General features: G+C 54.1%; 1 protein-coding gene across 7 annotated transcripts in view; it reads right to left on the bottom strand.

The window, feature by feature from the left end:
• Positions 1 to 22,411, bottom strand: part of GRM4 (glutamate metabotropic receptor 4) — a 213,852-nt gene that overhangs the window by 5,603 nt on the left and 185,838 nt on the right. For 4 of the 7 annotated variants that reach the window (XM_073224122.1, XM_037000768.2, XM_037000764.2 and 1 more), the window contains 4 exons: positions 19,875 to 20,075; positions 19,494 to 19,630; positions 15,543 to 16,478; positions 4,154 to 4,400 (listed from right to left, as the gene is read on the bottom strand). In XM_073224122.1, coding sequence (XP_073080223.1) covers positions 4,154 to 4,400; positions 15,543 to 16,478; positions 19,494 to 19,630; positions 19,875 to 20,075 — 1,521 coding nt within the window. Of the gene's footprint in view, positions 1 to 2,734; positions 2,787 to 4,153; positions 4,401 to 15,542; positions 16,479 to 19,493; positions 19,631 to 19,874; positions 20,076 to 22,411 lie in introns of all 7 variants that reach the window. The other 3 variants (XM_037000766.2, XM_037000767.2, XM_037000769.2) reach the window with 3 other exon arrangements.

Here is a 22,411-nt window from a genome sequence, read left to right as displayed (position 1 = left end):
CTAGTATGGGAAGGAGCCGACTTGTTTGAGGCACCCCGTGGGCCAGTGGGGAGGCACCAAGCAGAGTGCAGGCGATCCACCAGAAGAACCTTCCCCTGGCCAGAATCGAGAGACCAGTGGGTGGCCTTATGTTGCAGCTGAGCTCCCTGTCAGCAGAAATATCCAAGCAGAGAGAAACAAGCATGGCCAGGAAGTTTCAAGTTTTAGCACCAGATAGGTGCTAACGGAATGGTGCCCATACATCCAGAACAGAGCACAGAACCTTGCAGTGTGCAAAGAATTCCCATTTTCATTGCTAAAATGACCCATGTCCCTCCAGGGTGCTGGATGACCAAGAGAAGAGGACCATAGGTGGGTCAGTTTTGAAGGGGCAGGGTCCAGGACGGGCCTAGGCTGGGGCACACTTGGGGAAAGGAGCTGGGTGACAGATGGGAGGCTGGGACCCCAGATGGCAGGTGCCACAAAGGTGGGAGGGCATGCAGATCAGCATGTTGAAGACAGGAGCCTCTAACTCGCTCTGTGACCTCAGGCAGTTCCTTCCCTGCCCTGCGAGGCCTCAGTTTCCCTGCCTAAAACACGAGAGGGGTGACCCTTTTTGCCTAGACTTCTTTTCCCAAGGGGCTTCCCCCACCCCACATCTCTACCCTACCCTCTCCCTCAGGGTCAGAAAAAGAGCTGGCAGCTGGCTCCGTGAATTACACCCGCACCTGCCAGCCAGGCTGCTGAGAATCAGTTCCCTCAGGACCCATCACCCCCTGGGTGAACTGATAAAACTGAGTTTCCCAAACTATAAACCCGTCAGCAGCTCTGGCTCAGAGGTAAAGGAAAGCCTCAGCCACAGTGGCAGCAGAACCTCCACTGACTGCAGGGAAATGGGTACCTGAGGGCGGCTGCGGGGCACCAAATGGGGAATGCGAGTGACAGGGACACGAGGGACAGCTGGGCCCCTGGAGCCCCTCTAAGACGGGAGCTGTCTCCATCCAGTGCATAGGTTCCTGAACCTGGAGGTGCATTCAGTCCTCAGCTACAAGCCCAGGGCCCCCAAGTCCCTCAGCAGAGCCTCAGTCTCACCCTGTCTGCCCCAGCCCCCAGGGGTCAAAACTGTGAGGCTCAAAAGGAAGAGTTCTGGCCAGGAGTAAGGAGACTTGGGGTCCAGTCCTGCCCTCACCAGTATCGGGGATGTCAGCAGCTGCCAAGTGGCCCTCCCAACAATTTGAATCTCCCAGAGTCTCAATTCCCTTATCTATAAAATGGAATGATAACAGACGCTTGGCTGGCTCTCAGCCATAGGATGGATGAAAATACTATGAACGCTTCCAAGTGGTGGGCGAAGGGCAGGGCTGCAATAACTGCAGCGATGAGGACAGGACGGGAGGGCGACGCTCTGGAGGCACCCTCAGTACTGGGAGAGAGCTGAGGGGTGTGGTGGAGGGCCCCGAACCCACCCTCTGATGATGACAGGTCCTTGCTGTCTCCACCACCTCAGATAATAATTAGCTGGCAGTGGCAGGCACAAGCTGACAGCCCCCATTTGTTGCCCCATGTCTCTGCACCCAATCTGCCTGCAATTGGGCCCCTGAATTATTTATTCTGTTGTTTGTTTAAAGATAGGTGGCCTGCCAGTGACAGAGTGAAAAATGTCCCTGCTCCACAAGAGTGCCACCTCCCCACTCCTCCTGCTCACAGCCCCTCAGTCTGGCATCACCAAATAAATCACCTGGCTCCCACCTGGCACTCACATCACCCCTACTGGCACTGAGCTGAGAGACAATGAGGGCAAGGAGCCCTGGCCTCTGCCCCCTCCCCACCCCTACCACAAGGGGCAGGGGTAGTGGGCAGCGCTCACCCTTCCTTGCAGGGAGCAGGGAGCGGGGAGTGCTCGGCCTCCCCTCACCGTGCTCCACACCCCTCCTTGTCCGGCAAGGCGGGTAATTGTTGCCTGTCCCCTGTGCCCAGGTGACCAGCCTGAGCAGAGCAGAGGCAGCAATGTCGGTGAGGTACTATCAGAGCTCTCTGTGAAGGCCTCACCCTCCGTGGTCCCCTCTGGCCTGTGACACCATGAGTGTCACCCTTTGGGGTCAGAGTATTATCTCCGGGTAGACACCTGTAGCCTCTGGAGGATTAATGCCCCACTAGCTCTGGCTCCTTTGGACACACCTGCTCCTCCACCAGCAGAGGAGGGCCTCGAGGGATGGGGCACAGGAAGGATATGTCTCCATGGGAAAGAGAACGAAGTCAGGAGTGTGGGGCAGAGGGCAGGAAGCAGGGAGAGGTCTCTGCTCAGGACAGAAGGGCCTGGTTAGAGGCTGCATTTGGGGTTTCTGTAGATCTAGACACAAAAGATCAGAGGTGAGGAGTCCTATTTGGCACCCACAGAATCTGACCTTTCCCATCTCAGAGTGGAGGGCCCAGGTGGCATCTGAAGGGAGCCCTAGGACTGTAGGTACAGGGAAGCCAGTGCTCTGGGAGGAGGAGCAGGACCAGACAGAACCAGAGGTCATTTGTGGGATGGGGGGAAGTGGAGCACCACAGCCATCGGGGAATCAGCCACAGGAGGTGGGGGTATCAGAAGCCAGGTATGCTGCTCCACACAGAGAATGAGGGCCCCAGAGACAGGGAAGCCGTAAGAAGTCAGGGTCAAGGGAAAGATACTGTCTGGGGCCAGTGCTGTGTGGCCTCAGCAGAGTCACTCACCCTCCCTGGGCTTCAGCAGGGAATCAAACCTCTAGCCTACCTCTAGTCCTTCACAAGACTGCTGTGAAGATCACTCAACAGGGGAGAGGGCTCTGAAAAGTAAAAAAAAAATCCCTGTTCTCTGGGTGGATGACAAAGGGCCTCCTCTCTGCAGCCTGTGCTCTGGGCCTCCCTATAGTCTAGCCTGCATCCCTCCTGCTGCCATTGACTTCTGGCCTTTCCCCCAGGAGCAGAGGGAAGCAGCAAAGTGCTACCTCCTGGGTCCACCAGGATCTGAAACTCTCGCCCCTCCTCCCCTACCAACATCCCCCCCCAGGGGGGGATGCCCCCCAGGACATCCAGGAAAGGGGAAGGCAGGAGAGCTGTTGTTTAATCAACCTGGGAGTTTACAGGAGATCCAGGGGGGAGATCCAGGTCTCCAGCGGGGCCGGGGTGACCACAGTGACCCCACGATCTCCCCCACCCTGGAGCAGCTGGAAGCAGGCCCCAGGGAGGCCCACCCCCTACACAGGAGGCCCTATGGCTCACCCCAGGGCAGAGGCCTCCGTCCCAGGTGGCAGCATGCTGTGGGATACCACAGTGGAAAGCAGGCCTGGCCCTGCAGCTGCAGGCCGTGTGACCCGGGAGTCCCTCGCTCTTCCAGGCCTCCCTTTCCTCATCTGTACCACACAGATGATAAAATTACCTGCCTTTCAAGGTTGCTGCTAAAATGAAAACGTACATGGTAAGGGTGGCACAGTCAGGATCCGAGAGATGATCACCATTAATACTGGTCCCCAAGGCCTGAGCTGTACCCCCCCTACCTTTGCCTGTCTCTTCTCCTCACTCAGAGCTTCAGGGGGACCAGAGAAGTCGGCAAAGAGCGTGGCCCTGCTCCCTCCCGTGCGCGTTCCAGCCCTGAGGAACCTGCTCTGCCCAGGCCTGGACCTTGGGCCTGTCCCTTCCTGCCTCCCCCCCACCACATCCCCATCAAAGCAGGACCCTCCACTGCCAGGGTCTCCCTGGACAATCCTTTGGGGAACCCCTGCTACCTGAGAGCTGCATCCTCTGGAGGCCCTCTGCCCCACCCCACCCCTTCTTACTCTTTGAGGGTAAGGGGGGTACCCACATTCTGAGTCCCCATCTCTTAGGACTCTGCTAGGGGACAGCTGGGATAGCACCAGGGCCTCAGCGCCCGGGTTACCAAAAGGCCAGAGAGCAGGAGACCACTAGACAACCCCTTCTTCCAGAGGACCTGGAAGGGCACAGGCCCAGGTGTGTGTGCCCTGGGTTCTCTCCCCAGTACCAGGACTGCCTGGGTGGAGGGAAGCTGTCCTGGCACCTCAGGTTTCTCCCAGTGTCCCCAGCAGACCTGGCTTGGGGAGGAGGTGCCCAGGGCAGGGATCTGGGGCTGGCCCTCTCGGAGGAGGAGGCGGGGCCTGAGAGGCCCAGCTGGAGTGGGAGGGGGCCAGGCACTCACCAGGGGCCTCCAGGTTCTCGCAGAGCTCAGACTTGGCCTCCCCGTTGGGCCGGAAGCTGCCCTTCTGGGTGAACTTGTTAGACATGGTGGCAGCGGTGACGACGGCTTTGAGGCTGCGCTTGCGCTTGGGCACGTTCTGCTCCGGGTGGAAGAGGATGATGTAGACCTTGGGCATGTAGAGCATCCCCAGGGACACCGAGGCGCTCAGACTCACCGAGATGGTCAGCGTCGTGGTCTGGATGTACAGCTGGGGGTGGGTCGTGGGAGGTGTCAGAGTGGGCTCCGCCCAGGCCTGACCCCAGAGACAGACCCAGCTGGGATGGTCCCCAGGGCCGTGCCCTGGGTCCCACTGGCTTCAGGAAGAAGGGAGTCGTGGTACTTTAGACCAGAATCCCCAGATTCACTTCCTGCAACACCACTTTTAGCTGTGTGATCTTGGACCAGTCCCAGCCCTGTGCCTCAGTTTCCTCACCTAAACATAGGCGTAATAATCATAGCTCTCACCTCCTAGGGCTGTTGAGAGGACGAAATGACTCAGTAAGTGGTAAAGGTATGTGAAACACATCTGGCACATGGCATGTGCATAGAAGGCTTCCCACTGCTATATGCTGTAAGGGGGAGGTACCTGAGGAGGGGCCTCAGGGGGCCACAGCTGACCCTCCTCAGGAGCAGCCTCCTGCACAAGGCTGGGAGTGAGGTGAACATCTGTTGGTGCCTTGTAGTAACTCCCAGTGGCCAGCCACAGCCCCCTGACCAGACCCCCATTCAGTGACTATGCAGAGCAGGCCACTGGCACGGGATCCACAGCGCCCAGCCCAGCGCACTGTGGCAGGACAGTCAAAGCTTATTTCACACTCACTAACCAGCACTAACGGTGACAGATGCTTAGCAAAATGAAAGTCCATTAATCTGGGTGTCGGATAATCCATTCTTCAATAGTGGGGCCTTCCAGGCAGGACCTAACAATTCCCACCGCCTGCCTGGCATCCACTCCCCACCTCCTCCCTCCTTCCCAGTGCTCCAGGCCAAAGCTGCTCCTCTGGTTCCCCTTAGCCAGGGTGGGACCCCCAGGTCTGGGCATGGGGAAGGCAGGAAACACTCTGCTCCTTAAATCGGCAGTTTCCAGGGCTGGGCCCCCTCCCCTGGGGCCTGGCCGATGTGCCACCTCCTCCAGGAAGTTCTCCCTGACCCCCAGCTCTATCCAAACTCCCAAGACACCTTCATTCCTTATACCCAGCCCAGCAGTGGGGCCCATGGGTCTGAACTTGCTTCTTGCGGTCACTGGAGACCTGGCCTCGTCTGATAGTCCCCTAAGGGTAGGGGCCGTGCTTCCCATTCTCACATCCTTCCCCATCTCTTGCTCCTCTCCTTAAGTGCCTCATGACCTGGACCTGAAGGCCTTTATTCCAGCCACCCTTCACAGGATTTCTTACCTTTGGCAGAGGGGCTGGAGAAGCTCAAGGGTCTGAAAGGAGAGAGGTGTGTGACCCTGGGGGAGTCTGATTCCCCCCTCTGGTGCCCAGTTTTCTCATCAGTGCAATGGATGATAGCACCTACTTCTCCCAAACCATGAGGCTACCCAAGCACAGACTGTGAAGGCACGTGAACTTGCAATGCCAGGGGGAGGGAGGCTGGGAGTGTGGAGAGGCTGTTTAATTTGCCAACATTCAGAACATGTCACAGGTGCAGGGAGCTGGGAGCCTGTTCCCCAGGGAGCTCCCTCCCTCCAGACACAGACAGTTATTCCCCAGTCCTCACAGGCAATCCACACTCTCACCAGGGGCACAGAGCTGCCTCCCAGCTATGGACAGGAGAGGTCATGAACAGCCAGTAGGAGGGTGCTGGCTGAGATGAGGCTGGTGGCCAGGGCAGAAGCAGGACAGGGTCACAGGCTCCAGAGTACCGTAAGAGACCCTTGGAGGAAATAGTGGAGGTCTGGGCAAATCAAGAACAGGCTCATTACCATGTCTTTATCATTGGCCTGGAAGTTCCCTGGGGACAGGGTATGTCTCCCTCATTAGATTGGGGGGTTCCCTGAGGGCAGGGACAGTCTCTGCTTTCACACTGGGGGTTCTTGGGTTTAGAGATTGTGTTTCTAAGTTAGAGACCCATCTTAGGCCCTTTAGCCCACCTTGTTGATGGCGGGAAGGGTACAGTTAGACTCTATGGAGGTGGTGGGACCAGGGATAGACCCCATCTCTAGAGAGAGTGAGCCCTGCAGTGGACACAGCCCAGTGTTCCAGACTTCACTCTGCCCTGACTCACCATAGGATGCTGAGCCCCCTCCACTAACACAGGCAAAGTCAGCCCCATGGGCATGCAGGCTTGACTTAATACCCTGCCGCTGCCGTGTTGAATCCTGAATAATTTTTGAGCAAGGGGCCTTCGTTTTCATTTTGCACAGGGCCCTGAAAACTGGAGCCAGCTCTGAGCACAGGAACGAGCATGATCCTCAGTGTCCTGTTCTATTTTGCTTTTCCATCTAGGAGGCTTTCTGCAAAAAAATAAGCAGGCAGGGGTATAAACAAATCAAACCTGAGCAAAGCTGCTCCCCATCTCCTGGGACCCCCGCAGCATGGGGCCTAGGGTATCTTCTAGCTATCCCTAGGCTGGGGGCAGCCGGCCCTGTGCAAGCATAAGTGGGACTACACCCCCACCGCCAGACCCTCTCCTTGCTCCAGGGTCTCCTTGCTCCACTCAACTACTGGATCGCGTGTTGCTCTGGAGCCCCGTTTGGAGGTGTGTGTCGTCACCAGGAGGAGGTAGCCTGACCCTATCAGAGAAGCAACGGTCCTCTAGAACCTCCAGGACCCAGCAAGCACCCTTAAGGGATGGGACCCAGGCATGGATGCAGGTCTCAAAGGCAGGCCGGAGAGAGGCAGCCTTGAGGGTGTGAGTTCACCACCTCCCAGTAGGAGGTGCCTGGACTGCCACCACTCCTCTCCCATTTGGGCAGGCCCTTGCTGCGTTCCATCCTCGGCAAGGAATCCTATGTTAGCCTCACGGGTCACTGCCTCCCAGAGGGAGATGTCAGAGCTGCATTTGGTGGGGGAGGACAGGTCCCCCTGGGGTGGGGCAGAGAGCACAGAAAAGAGCTGCTGTGGAGATGGGTGAATTTTCTGTTTTTGTGTGAGGCCTAGCAGGTGCAGGGGCAGGGGGTCCTGGTGGGGGCCACTGAGGAGTTCTGTCTGCTCCGTGCTTCTGCCCAAGCCAACCCAGGTGGTACAGGATATGTACAAACCAGGCAAATGAACTTCAGTCTCTGCGACCAGGTCCCACCCAAGCCTAGCTCAGCAGTAACCCACACAGTGGAGAAACTGCGCTCTGGTGGCAGGGTAATGCCACATGGCCGCAGTGGTAAGCCCTGGAAATCCGGGCTAATGCTGGGAAATCCATGTGACTGCTCACTGGAGCAGCACAGACAGCTTCACTCTGTGCCAGCATCTGCACCCTGGGAACGGGCACAGCTGAACACCTGCCAGTGTGTGTGCACACACCATGCCCAACACATACACCTGTACACACATGCATCTCTGCACTCACACATCACACCTGAGCTCAGAGCCACACTCAGACACACCAGGGCTCACACATGCACAACCCCCTTCACACACCCAGGTACACATATACACAGTTGCACACATGCCTGAACACAATACACAGTTGTACATACACTGCTGGGCACACACACCTAATCTGTGAGCGAGCTCACATACCAGCACCCATGAGCCCCTTGGCCCACACCCCTGCCCATTTCCACTCAGTCTGCATGCACACACCCACACACACGCACACATATACACACCGCCCATCCACCACTCATCATGCACCAAAAGGCACACCTACGTCAGTATGCACAAACAGCTCCCCACAAAAGCCCCACCCCACTCCATACACACACCACGGACAGCCAGACCTGCAGCTTCCACTGGGGCATTTTATAGCACTGATGTGACAGAGCACAAATACAGCCCCGAGGCTGCCTAAGCCTCCAAGAAGCCAGGTGGTCGGAACTGGCAGGGACTTCAGAGCTCATGCCCTCTACTCCCTCCTCATTCAGAAGCACAAAAAAGGGAGGGGCACATCCCAAGTGCCATGCCCTCAGGGCCAAAGTGGCGTCTTATGGTCACACACGGATGTGAGGCCAGCCTGCTGTGTAGCCCTGGACAAGTCGCTGCCCTTCTCTGTGCCTCAGAAGAGATCATCTCAGAGGCTCCTTTTCATAATCCCTGCTGAGGGGAGCTCTTAAAAAGGGGAGAAATCATACCTCGGAATTTTATCAGACACACAGAGAAGACATAATACCCATTCTCCTTAAAGTGTTCCACAAAATAGAAGAAGAGGGAATACTCCCAAACTCATTCTATGAAGCCAACATCACCCTAATACCAAAACCAGGAAAAGACCCCACCAAAAAAGAAAATTACAGACCAATATCCCTGATGAATGTAGATGCAAAAATACTCAATAAAATATTAGCAAACAGAATTCAACAGTATATCAAAAGGATCATACACCATGACCAAGTGGGGTTCATCCCAGGGATGCAAGGATGGTACAACATTCGAAAATCCATCAACATCATCCACCACATCAACAAAAAGAAAGACAAAAACCACATGATCATCTCCATAGATGCTGAAAAAGCATTTGACAAAATTCAACATCCATTCATGATAAAAACTCTCAGCAAAATGGGAATAGAGGGCAAGTACCTCAACATAATAAAGGCCATATATGATAAACCCACAGCCAGCATTATACTGAACAGCGAGAAGCTGAAAGCATTTCCACTGAGATCGGGAACCAGACAGGGATGCCCACTCTCCCCACTGTTATTTAACATAGTACTGGAGGTCCTAGCCATGGCAATCAGACAAAACAAAGAAATACAAGGAATCCAGATTGGTAAAGAAGAAGTTAAACTGTCACTATTTGCAGATGATATGATACTGTACATAAAAAACCCTAAAGACTCCACTCCAAAACTACTAGAACTGATATCGGAATACAGCAAAGTTGCAGGATACAAAATTAACACACAGAAATCTGTAGCTTTCCTATACACTAACAACGAATCAATAGAAAGAGAAATCAGGAAAACAATTCCATTCACCATTGCATCAAAAAGAATAAAATACCTAGGAATAAACCTAACCAAAGAAGTGAAAGACTTATACTCTGAAAACTACAAGTCACTCTTAAGAGAAATTAAAGGGGACACTAATAAATGGAAACTCTTCCCATGCTCATGGCTAGGAAGAATTAATATCGTCAAAATGGCCATCCTGCCCAAAGCAATATACAGATTCGATGCAATCCCTCTCAAATTACCAGCAACATTCTTCAATGAATTGGAACAAATAATTCAAAAATTCATATGGAAACACCAAAGACCCCGAATAGCCAAAGCAATCCTGAAAAAGAAGAATAAAGTAGGGGGGATCTCACTCCCCAACTTCAAGCTCTACTACAAAGCCATAGTAATCAAGACAATTTGGTACTGGCACAATAACAGAGCCACAGACCAGTGGAACAGATTAGAGACCCCAGAAATTAACCCAAACATATATGGTCAATTAATATTTGATAAAGGAGCCATGGACATACAATGGCAAAATGACAGTCTCTTCAACAGATGGTGCTGGCAAAACTGGACAGCTACATGTAGGAGAATGAAACTGGACCATTGTCTAACCCCATATACAAAGGTAAACTCAAAATGGATCAAAGACCTGAATGTAAGTCATGAAACCATTAAACTCTTGGAAAAAAACATAGGCAAAAACCTCTTAGACATAAACATGAGTGATCTCTTCTTGAACATATCTCCCCGGGCAAGGAAAACAACAGCAAAAATGAGCAAGTGGGACTACATTAAGCTGAAAAGCTTCTGTACAGCGAAAGACACCATCAATAGAACAAAAAGGAACCCTACAGTATGGGAGAATATATTTGAAAATGACAGATCCGATAAAGGCTTGACGTCCAGAATATATAAAGAGCTCACACGCCTCAACAAACAAAAAACAAATAACCCAATTAAAAAATGGGCAGAGGAACTGAACAGACAGTTCTCCAAAAAAGAAATACAGATGGCCAAGAGACACATGAAAAGATGCTCCACATCGCTAATTATCAGAGAAATGCAAATTAAAACTACAATGAGGTATCACCTCACACCAGTAAGGATAGCTGCCATCCAAAAGACAAACAACAACAAATGTTGGCGAGGCTGTGGAGAAAGGGGAACCCTCCTACACTGCTGGTGGGAATGTAAATTAGTTCAACCATTGTGGAAAGCAGTATGGAGGTTCATCAAAATGCTCAAAACAGACCTACCATTTGACCCAGGAATTCCACTCCTAGGAATTTACCCTAAGAACGCAGCAATCAAGTTTGAGAAAGACAGATGCACTCCTATGTTTATCGCAGCACTATTTACAATAGCCAAGAATTGGAAGCAACCTAAATGTCCATCGGTAGATGAATGGATAAAGAAGATGTGGTACATATACACAATGGAATACTACTCAGCCATAAGAAGTGGAAAAATCCAACCATTTGCAGCAACATGGATGGAGCTGGAGAGTATTGTGCTCAGTGAAATAAGCCAAGCGGAGAAAGAGAAATACCAAATGATGTCACTCATCTGAGGAGTATAGGAACAAAGGAAAAACTGAAGGAACAAAACAGCAGTGGAATTACAGAACCCAAAAATGGACTAACAGGTACCAAAGGGAAAGGAACTGGGAGGATGGGTGGGCAGGGAGGGATAAGAGGGGGGAAGAAGAAGGGGGGTATTAAGATTAGCATGCATGGGGGGGAGGGAACAAGGGGAGGGTGGGCTGCACAACACAGAGAGGACAAGTAGTGACTCTACAACATTTTGCTAAGCTGATGGACAGTAACCGTAATGTGGTTGTTAGGGGGGACCTGATATCGGGGAGAGCATAGTTAACATAGTATTCTTCATGTAAGTGTAGATTAAAAATTTAAAAAAAAAAAAAAAAAAAAGAAAGAAAGAAAGAAAAGGGGGATTACTCCTTAACAGGATAAAACTATTGGTAAATCAAAGATCAACGCATGCTTTAAATATCCTTAATGTTGATCACTTAAAGGGTGTCAGATGATCAGCTATGGAGGTACTCTTTTCTGATAATATTCCTTTCTCTTAATTAAAAAAAAAAAAAAAAAAGCAGTTACTGTGTGCTGACCTCCAATGAGTTCTGCACAGTGGTATAGAGGGCATGTCAAAGTGTGGGCAAAGGGTCTCTTTGTTTCTATGCAGAAGATCAAGGCCTAGCTTGGATACCCAGAAAATGAACTAAGATACGATATGAGGAGGAGCTTCCGGCATCAGCACTCTCTGGAGGACTTGTGCCGGGGGATGATCATCAAAAAGCCTCCACAGGGATCCGGACGATGCTGCGGTTGTGGCTGCATCCAGCCCACTGTCTCCTGGACTTGCCATAAGAATGAGGAGGGAGATGTCTAGGCTGGCATGTGCATACAGTGAGACAACGAATTTGACCGGATCTGTACTGTTGGAACTCAACCAGGAGTTGGGAGGGGTGCAAGTTGTAGCACCCCAAAATCTCATGACTATAGACTATCTATGGTTAAAAGAACATATGGGATGTGAACAGATCCCAGAAATGGGCTGCTTTAATTTGTCTGATGGTTCAAGTACAGTTGGACAATATCCATCATATCATAGATAAATTTTCACAAATGCCTAGGGTGCCTAACTGGTTTTCTTGGCTTCACTGGAGATGGATGGTAATTATAGATTTGCTTTGTTTATGTCACCGTATTCCTATTATGTTAATATGTGTGTGCAAATTAGTTAGTAGTTTAAAACCTATACATACTTAACGTACTATACAAGAAGATATGTCAAAGAAATAATCAATCCTCCCAAGTTTCCTTCATATGCTACATCTATAGCTTTTCTTCTTCCTTCCTAATTACAACCCTTAAATAGAATTCGTGCCTCAGATCGAATTTACCGAGTATCATAATTCCTCCAGGTGGTAAAGATACCTCGAGACAAGTGCTGGGCATAGAAGCCACAGGGCATAAATCTGCAAAGAAGTAAAAAGCTAACCTTTGCAAACAATATGGCTTCTCTCTCACTTACCAACTTTACATTTCCCTGTATGGCCCCAGAAGATGACTGGTTAGCCAGAGACGGGTAAGATTCCTCAAGGGAGGAACAACCTAAGACAGGCACAGTCGCAGGGGGGCCATCAGGTGAGAATTTGGGGATCAACAGAGGTGAGGCTCAGAACCTCACCCCCCCTGTTTTGAGAGAAATTTTCTGCATCCGTGGATGTCTTGCTGCCCTTTTCTAGCCTGGATTAATACTTAGTCCATAGGCACACACCTGATCATCTGATCATCTACATTTGCCTTCTTACAGCACTAAACTATGTTTTCTACCTTTATCTTGCATGTACCTACCACTTCAGCATTTTATTAAAAATAAAAATAATAATAATAATAGGAGAAATGTGGGATCAACATATAAATCAAGTACAAAAATCAAATGAATATTCATATTTGACCTGATTGTTTATAGGTCATATTGCATGATCAAAACCGAAAGTTTCTGTGATGACTGCCCTTGTACTGTTCACCATGTAAGAATTTATTCACTCTGTAAGAATTCGTTCACCATGTAAGAACTTGTTCATTATGCTTCAGAAGATTGGAGACTGACGAGAATTAGGCTTGAGATGGATTAATGATTGTACATTGAGCGTTGACCCCCCTATACTGAATTTTATTGTTGTTAACAACCATTTGATCAATAAATATGAGAGATGCCCTCTCAAAAAAAAAAAAAAAAAAGGGGAGAAATCAGAGGCAGGCAGGGTCAGCTAGAGAGACAGGGGCTGAGAGGGAGGGCTGGGCTCCAGCATCTGTAGGTGAGAGGGTCTAATACCCTGGGATGAGAGACCCCCATAGGGAGCAGTGGGCCAACAGGCAGCCAGAGGAAATTATGAGAAGGCAGAGCAAGGGGCTTAACCATCATGCTGTGGGCCTCCTGGCTGTGCACCTTTCCTCCCTGAGGAGACCAGGGAAGGGGCCCCTGGTATTGTTAAGGGTAATTTCTTCAGCTGTCGGCTTCCTGGAGTGTGGGGCAGCCTCCCCTGCTTGCTCTGTGGCCCCCCTGGGTGCTGCAGGGCGTGGGGGCCTCTGCCTGCCCCTGCCCTCAGCAGGAAGGGCGTCCTAGGCCCAGTGAGGGCTGGAGACTGGGCTCACAGTGCGAGCTGGACCCAGTGGCTGCTTTGGCTCAGGTGTGTGTATGGAACGCCCTGGGAGCCAGGCCTGATCGCCGATGTCAGGACACGCACTGCCAGCCCCAAGGTCTGCTTCCCAGAACCACCCCCAGAGCACTATGGGAAGACAGGCCTCCCTGGGCCACACCCAAGCGATTCAGAGCACAGGGCACAGATCCTGCTCTTGGGGAGCTGCTGGAGAAGAGGTGGTACCTACCAAGGAAGCTCCGGGGCAGGGGAGGGGTCCCAGAGCTTCAGGGAGCAATGTGGCCTGAGCTGGGGCTCCTGAGTGAGGCAGAGCAGGGTCAAGGTGAGCCACGCCACCCACAGGCTGTGTGACCTCAGGCACTGCCTCTCTGTACCTCTGTGTCCTCAACTGTAAATGGCAATGGTGGTATCTGCTCCCGTCCACTGCTGTGGAGCCTGCTGGCTGTTGGGCAAAGTACCTGGCACCTGTCAAGCACCCCATCTGTCGTGGCTTTGGTAAGCGCCTCACTGAAAGGAAAGCATCCCCAGGAGCTCAAGCCTGGGTTCGTGGCTTTAAGTGCCACCCCTGGGCTGATGCCTCTCCCCAGTTAGTCTCCAGCCCAGCCCTCGCCCTGAACTCCAGACTCACATATTCAACCGCTGACTCAACAGCCGTGCTGAGATATCTAATGGGCATCCCCAGCTTAGCACGTCCACAGGACCTCCTGGTCTCCACTCCCCTCAGGCTCCTCTACATCTTCCCCACCTCAGAGCACAGACACTCCTTCCCTCTGACCCTCACACCAAAGACCAGGGGGTTACCCTTGACTCCCCTCTGCATTTCTCACCCCATGTGGAAACCATTGGAAATCCAGCCAGCCTGCCTCCAGACACATCCAGGTCCCCCCTTATCACTCCTGCTGCCAGTCGCTCTGGTTGGGATCTTAGTCGTCTCCATACCCACCATCCTGCTCCTGGTCGCCTTCCTCAGGGCTCCACCCAGCAGCCAGAAGGACCCCCTGACCTACCCCAGAAGGTGTACTTACTGCTCAGAGCCCCACAGTGGCTCACTTCTGACCCACGGTAAAAACCAGCATCCCTCACGCAGCCTCTGAGCCCTGAGACTTCTGCCCTGTCACCTCTCTGACCTTGTCCCCCCAACGCCCTCCTCTGGATTCCTCAGCTCCAGCCGCCTTAGAGTGGGGAAACCGCTTTTACACCCATCATGTCATATGATTGCTACACCTGCAAGGACTTCAGGGGAAGGATCATGGCCCCAATTTACTGATGAAGAATCTGAGGCAGAGCAGCCAGCTGGCTTGCCAAGGTTCCCACAATTAGATAGAGCTCAGATCAGGCGCTGTGGTCCTCTGTCTCCACAATCCTCCGTCCCTGGCCTCTGACTTCAGTGACTCCCATCCTTCAGTGAAAACCTCCCCCAGAACCCAGGCAGTGCAAGGGCTTGGATGTGGGCAGAGTCCACAGGGCCTCTCAGGCCAGGCCAACAGGACAGTCTGCCAGGACCAGCAGGAGGCAGCCCCCTGGGCAGCCCCTGCCCCCTCAGCTGGTACGGCTGACCCCAGGCTCCTGGCTCTGGGGTAGCTCGGGGCCAGGGAGAGAGGGAGGGCCTGACACATCTCCCACCTCAGGGACCCATGGGGGTCCTTTGAGGGCAGCAAGAGGGGTGGGCAGAGGAGGGGGAGAGGAGTGATCAGAAAAATGGAAGATGGCTGAGCAGGGAAGAGGGGTCAGGGAGAGGACAGTCTGGAAAAAAATGGGTGCAGCACCCAAGGCAATAGAAGGGAGTGGGAGGAATGGGTCAGGAGGGAAGGTAATGGGAAGAAGAAAGGTGGGATGGGAGACAGGGAAGGAGAAGAGGAGTACGGAAGGAGGAACAGGAGGGTGGGGGGTGGGGGGAGGCGAAGGGAGCCGGGGAGGAGATGAGACAGAGGAGGCCAAGGAGAGGGAGAGGAAGCAGGGGTGGAGAGAGGCCAGAACCTGGAGAACAAACTTGCCGCAGGGAGAGAAACCAGAATGAGGCAGGAAAGAAGCATTTCTGGAGCAGGGCTAGAGGCCAACAGCCTCGGGGGCTGCCTGCTCATCAGCCCCACCGCCCCCCAGCCCCGGCCACTCACCTTGTCTGCCGACTGCGAGGTGCCAAAGAAGATGGGGATGAAGGCCAGCCAGACGATGCAGGTGGTGTACATGGTGAAACCGATGGGCTTGGCCTCGTTGAAGGTCTCCGGCACGCCGCGTGTCTTGATGGCGTACACAGTGCACGTGACCATGAGCAACATGCTGTAGCCCAGCAGACAGATGAGCGACAGATCTGAGATGTCGCACTTGAGCACGCCCCTGGCGAAGCGGGGGTCGAGCGTCCGCTGATCCTGGAAGTCCACCACCGAGTGGGAGGGATCCACCACAAACCACACACAGATGCCCAGCAGCTGCAGGGAGATGAGGCTGAAGGTGATGGCCAGTTGTGAGGCGGGGCTGATGAAGCGCGGGGCACTGACTGACCGCTTGCCCTGCTCAAAGATGCGGTAGATGCGGTTGGTCTTGGTGAGCAGGGCAGCATAGCTGATGCTCATGCCCAGCCCCAGGAAGATGCGGCGCAGAGAGCAGGTACCCAGATCAGGCTCAGCGATCATGAGGAAGGTGGTGGTATAGCACAGGAAGATGCCCGCCAGCAGCACGTAGCTCAGCTCGCGGCCCGAGGCCTTGACGATGGGTGTGTCGTTGTAGCGCACGAAGGTGACCACCACGAAGAGTGTGGCAGCGATGCCCACCACAGCCAGGAAGAGGGGGAATACGGCCCAGGGCGAGTCCCACTCAAGCTTGATGATGGGGATGGGCCGGCAGCCCGTGCGGTTCTCTGTGGGCCGCATGTCATAGGGACATGTCTTACAGGTGTAGCGGTCCACCTGGTACTGGTACCCTGTGCAGGGCTCACAGTGCCAGCAGCACGGCATGCCCTTCACTGTCTTCTTCCGCTCACCCGGCTGGCAGGGCAGGCTGCAGATGGAGCGAGGCAGCTGCTGCCCACTCCCTGGCCAATGCATCCGCTCTATCTGGCAATGACAGCACAGAGGCGCAGGCCTCAGGGGATGCCACCAGCCCCACTGGCTGGCACCCTGTAGTCCACACCTGAATCACCTGGTTAGACGGCTAAAATCCAGCTGCCCAGACCCCACCAGGACCTGCCGAATCTAACAGCAGGTTAAATAAGTTCTCTTGGCATGATTCAGGCACAGCTGACCTACAGGGAATCCTGATCAGAGCCAAAATCCTCAAGGGGCATAACAGCCCAGAGAGCAGCAGTGACAACCCAAGGTCACAGAACAGAGCAGAGCGAGCTCAGGAGTCCTTGACTCCCAACTTCAGGGCCTTGCTGCTCACAGGGGCCCCCAGACCAGGAGCAGCTGCCTCGCCCAGGAGCCTGCTGGAAATAATGGCCCACCCCAGATGTACCAACTCGGAATCTGCGTTTTAGCAAAACCCCGCAGGTGCTCCACATGCACACTGGGGTGGGACATGTGATGCCCTCCGGCTCAGCCCACAGGGCCTCCCCCTGGCAGCACAGGGAGTTGGGTTCATCAGAGAGCAATGAACAAAGGTTTGATCAGGACACCTAACGTGTGCCCAGGAGTTAGTGTTTCTTTATGTCTTGCACTAAATTACTGCTAGTCACCGTTACATGTCTGAAGACACAACTGCTGTGTGCAGTGGAGCCGCATGAGTGTCGGCTCCAACATGCCCTGTGGAATGTGTTTACAGAAGTCTGGGAAGTAAGCAAGAGGCCCAAAAGAACTCCAGGCACTGGGCAAAAGGAAGCTTGACAACACTTGGGAGCCATATTCAAAGCATCTGTTCTAAATAAAGTGGCCCTTTGTGCTGGGTTACCCCTGCTAGAGAAAGAATAGCCAGTTGATTTTGGGCCCAAGGGGAGGGCTTCTGAGCGGAGGAAAAGGGTGGGGTGGAGAGGGTGGGTGGTGAATCCAAAGAAGGCCTCATGGTAGGTGGGAAGAAAAACCTCAAGGAAGCAGCTTGTTCTGTGGCTCTGGGCACAACAGGGCTGTGTGGCCCCCTAGAAGCCAAAGAGCACAGCAATGACCTGTGCCGCCAACCCGCAGGAATGATGAGGTCGGGCAGTCCCTGTGCATCGGAGCTGTGAGACCACAGATGGCAGTGGGTGTTTGGAATACTGCGGCTCAGTGGGAAGAACAGTGAATGTCGTTAAAACCTGGATTCACAATTCTGTTGCTGGCTGGCTGTGTGCCCTTGAGCAAACACCTCAACTTCTCTGAGCCTTCGTTTTCCCACCTGATCGAATGATATCAGATATGAAGCCACTTTGCCCTGTTACTTCTTGTGGCTTCCATTTAGATGTCATAATGGAAATTCTTTATATTTCCCCAGCATGTCAGCCCCACAAAGGCAGAGGCCTTGTGTTTGTTTCCCTGCTGCAGTTCCAGCCCCCAGCACAGAGCTGGCACCCAGTGGGAGCCAAGTGCATCTCTGTGGAATCTATGAAGAAGCAGAAAGATCCTGGCATGGGCCATGAGAGGCCACCTGGCTGTCAGACCCTGGAAGAAGATAATGACAGGCAGGGCGAGGTCTTTTCCTCACACCCCACCACGAGCCTTGCCTGCTCCGTAGCCTCCACAACGCAGCCCAAACCGGGCGTTCAGGAGACAGTGGGGAAGGATGATGGTGGAGGTCCAGTCCCTCCTCCCCATGTCCCCCAAATCCATGCTGGCAGACGGGTCTTGTATCACTGGGAAGGGGAGGAGTCCATTGCCACCCCATACCCACAAACTTTGCCTTCACCTCCCACATGTGTGGAATGGGGCAGTAACAGGGCCTGCCTCCCAGGGCTGTCCTCACAGCAAGGGCATATGCTGAGAACAGTAGCTGTCCACCGTGGGAGCTCAGTAAGGACCAGCAGCTGCTGCTTCTAGGGAACTGAGCCCTCCCCTGCCCCCAATCCACGCACCGCACCAAGGGCCACAGCACCTCTGTCTGAGGTATTGTCCCACCTCGCCAGGTGCTCCCACCCACCCGGGTCTGTCTGTCTCCACTCTGCAACCCGAGGAGCATGACTACAGGAAGGGGCTCTGGGTGTGCCAAGCCCTGCGGTCTTCAGAACAGCCCTCAGGCTGGGTTTCCAAGATACTTCCTCTGATTTAGGAGATTGTCAGGACTAAATGAGATCATGAGCAGAAAGCGCTTTGAAGAGCTCAGGGAGCTCAGGCTGGAAGAGATTATTAAAGGGACAGCAGGGACATGACAGCAACAACTCTCCCAGTATCTGGAACAAAGACAGCTGAGGCCAGACATGGGCCTGGGCCTCCGAAGTCTCTCTGTCCCTCTAGTTGTCACTCTGTACCCACCTCAAGCATGGTTCACCCCTTCACCTTGCAAGGTAAGGCCCAAGTCCACAGACATTTCCTTGGGGAATGAACCACAAGTGCTTCCTCTCCAAAAACATGGCTCTGCCCACAGCGGAGGACACTGAGGCCACCACATCCCTGGGACAACTGTGAGCTTGGAAACTGGCTAGGACGACCCAGGAGATATCCACCCCACGATGATACTCAGAAAAATGATGGCCTCCTAATGTACTTTGATGGTGCTGGAGTAAAAACTCTCAATAGCTCCCTACACTGGCCAGAGACCCCACCATCTGACTGTGCTTTGCCCTTAAGACATCATCTTCCCTTGTCCGAACATGGCCCCCACCCCTGCGCCTTACTTCCCCACACCTACCACACCTTGGGAGCCATTTCACTTGAGTGTGAATAGTCTGTCCGGAGTCTTCCCCTGCAAGCAGGCAGCAGCAGGAAGGCCCCAGGCGGAGGGAAAGGGCGGGAGGACAATGGCAACAGAAGTCCAGCTGCCCTCCCGTTTAGGGGAGCCTCTGGGCCCTCCGAGGTCTGGGCTGGGGCACATAAGGACACCCCGGCTGGGCAGCAGCAAGCCCAGGGGCTAGTCAGCAGCTGCCTGGGCTTGACCTCCCCTCCAGGGGGAGGGATGGCATGGGTGACTCTCTCCAGCCCTGCCAGGGCCCCCTGCCAGCCACTTACTCTGAGGTACAGGTGGTCAGTCCAGGAGCCGATGACCTTGTACTCGGCAGAGCCATTGCGCAACTGGTATTGGTAGATGTCATAGCGCCCAGGTGCATCCCCATTCTCATTGAAGGTCACGGGGTTCCCTGCGATGCCTGTGGGGGCCAGTGCATGGCACACATTCAGTTTCTTTGCTGAGTGTTTACCCAGAGGCAGGGAGAGTCATCAGCCCTGGGCAGAGACACCTCTGGAGGGCCCCTGCTTGGAACATCTGGGGTAGTTTTAACCTTGGAAACATCTGAAGAGACCTCCCTCCCACCCCATGGAGCCCCAGGACCCCTCCACTGGCTGCATGGCCCAGGGCAGCCAAGTTGGGTGGTGCCCCACACTGTGCCCCACCTGAGAAGTTGACGCTGCGAATGTATTTGAGCAGCTGGGTGCCATCCACAGGGTCCATGCGCAGGCAGAGGCCCACGCGGCCCGGACACAGATCACGGTGCATGGCGTGCAGAGCATGGCCCATGGCATACACGGCGTCAATCACAAACTGCACCTTCCCCTCCTGCTCATAGGCTGAGTCCTGCCCAATGCGCTCCCGGTCTGCAATGAAACACCAAGAGTGGGGGTGCCCTGGGGCCTACACCCTCACAGACCAGACGGTGGGAACCAGAGCAGCCCCGAGGCCAGGGAGAAGGCACAGCCCATCTGTGCACAGCTAGACCTCCTGACGCCTGCTCCCTCACCCCAGGAGGTGGTCTTGTGGAGGCATCTGGGGGAGAGTCCTGAAGGGTGAAGGAGAAAGTCCATTGCCCTCACCACTGTGCCACTGCGCCCTGGGCTCCAAGGCCCCAGAACAGCCAGGGCAGGCCTCCTTACCACTGTCCCCCTTGGAAGGCAGTGAGCCAAAGGGCTCCCTGAGGCTGCAGTGCTTGCCTGCCCACCCCAGCTTGGCCTGGACTAATAATCCTGGGAGTGGCTGGCCTTGGCACTGGCCCAGAAATCGCCAGGCCTCAAGCTATGCCTGTCAGTGAGGCAGTAGAGCCCTACAGCAACTCACCCATGGGCAGCCACTCCAGCCAGGGATGCTGTCTCACCACAGGGTCCAGGTAGAGAAACTGAGGCTCAGAGAGGGTGAGAGACTGGCTACAGGTATCCAGGCTTCCTGATGCCCTCAGTGGCTGCCATTCACCCAGACACCAGAAGTCCCCATCATCCCACCCACTCCTCCCCGACCTCAGTGACCAACCCCACATTTTTCAGGGCTAGTGAGCTTTTGCAAAATGGGGGGCCCACACCTACCACCTTCTTACTGCAAACTGCAGGGGCTTCCCAGGGCACTGTGGCCTTGGAGCTCTGGCCCCCCATCCCCACCCCCTGGGCTCTGGGTACACCTGAACCCTCCATTCTGGGCCCCATGCAAGCTCTTTGGTGTCCTCTCAGCAAGATGGGACCACAATCCTGCCTCAGAGGTACTGTGAGGCTTAAATGAGATGAGGCACAGAAAACACTTGGTACAGAGGAGGTGACTAATCCATGTTGCTACTGTGCTAAGTAGGCAGAATGGTGGGTTTCTGAGGTGTGCAACAGAAGTTCCTGGTCCAGAGCAGACCAGAGCTACTGAGAACCTGCACTGTGCCAGGGACTGTTCCAAGCCCTTTTTGTATATTGACTGAAGGAATTCTCACAACAATTTATGAGGGGAGTAATTGTCCCCATTATAGAGATGAAGAAACTGAGGCACAGAAAAGCTCAGTGATGTTCCAGAACCATGCAGAGCTGGAACTGAACCCAGGCACCCCTGTGCCAAGCCTGTGCACCACACTATGACAAGAGCCAGCTTGTGAGACAGGAGTGTGGGGAGGGGAGGGGAGGAAGGGAGAGGGGATCTGGGGGCAGGAGGACCCTGGGTGGAGGAAGGGAGAGGATGAGAAGAGCACTAGAGGAGCCTGACCCCTCCTGAGGCCACAGCCCCTCACACAGCATGGCCTGCAGCCTCTTTCCACAAGGCCAAGACACAGAAGTCACCCTCATAAGCCCCACCCAACACACCATGCCTCCCTGCTAGAGGGCAGGGCAGAGCATCTGTACTCAGTGGGCCATGGGCCTCCCACACCTGTTGTGTAGTCTCCACACTGGGATGGGCTGGCACCAGGTCCTGCTCTCCTGGGTACTTCAGAGGTCACTGCGTCCATCCCCCTGCTTTGGATACCTCAGAGGCAGACACAGGATACAGGGGAACACACTGCTATCCCTGGGGTCTGATCCACCATTTAATCCCCTCACACCTAGAAAGATAGTCGCCACCCCATCAGGATGTGCAGAAGACCAGCCTGTGGCATCTGTCACCCCTCAGTTATCCAGGTCACTCAGCTGGCCCTGTGGCTGGAACTCCACTCCATTCTCAGCCTAGCTCAGGGCAGATACTCACAGATTGCTGAGTGGATACTAGAAACCATGGGACACAGTGCTGGGGACGGCAGGACCATAGGGATCATCTGCTCCAATTCTGTCATTTTACAGATAGGAAAACTGAGGCCGGGAGAGGGAAGCCCCAGGCCACCCGGCCAGGCCTCCTGGCAACAGCCCCTTCCCCTGCCCTCCATCCTGGACTGCACTTGATCTGAGGTCCCAGGAGTCCTCAGCTCTTCCCTCAGGTTCCTGCATTTTTAGCCAGTGGATGGCCACTGTGCCCTGCCTACCCAGGGCTCCCACAAAGCTGGTGGCACATTTCATATCCCTCCCTTGGCCCCTAACACCCTGTGATCAAGGGTAGAACCTGATTCATTACCCCAACCTCAGGGTTAGAGGTCAAGGGTCAGGTACTCAAGTACTGTCAGATCAAGTACTCAAGATCTGACAGTTGGGGAGCAAATGTTCAGTTGGCTCTGGGGACAAAGTTCAGTCAGGCCAGAGTCCACAACTTCTCCAGTGTGGCC

Source organism: Manis javanica, chromosome 16 (genome assembly GCF_040802235.1).
Source record: "Manis javanica isolate MJ-LG chromosome 16, MJ_LKY, whole genome shotgun sequence".
NCBI lineage: Eukaryota > Metazoa > Chordata > Mammalia > Pholidota > Manidae > Manis > Manis javanica.
Note: the sequence above shows the minus strand (reverse complement) of the source record. Positions and strands in the feature narration are given on the sequence as shown.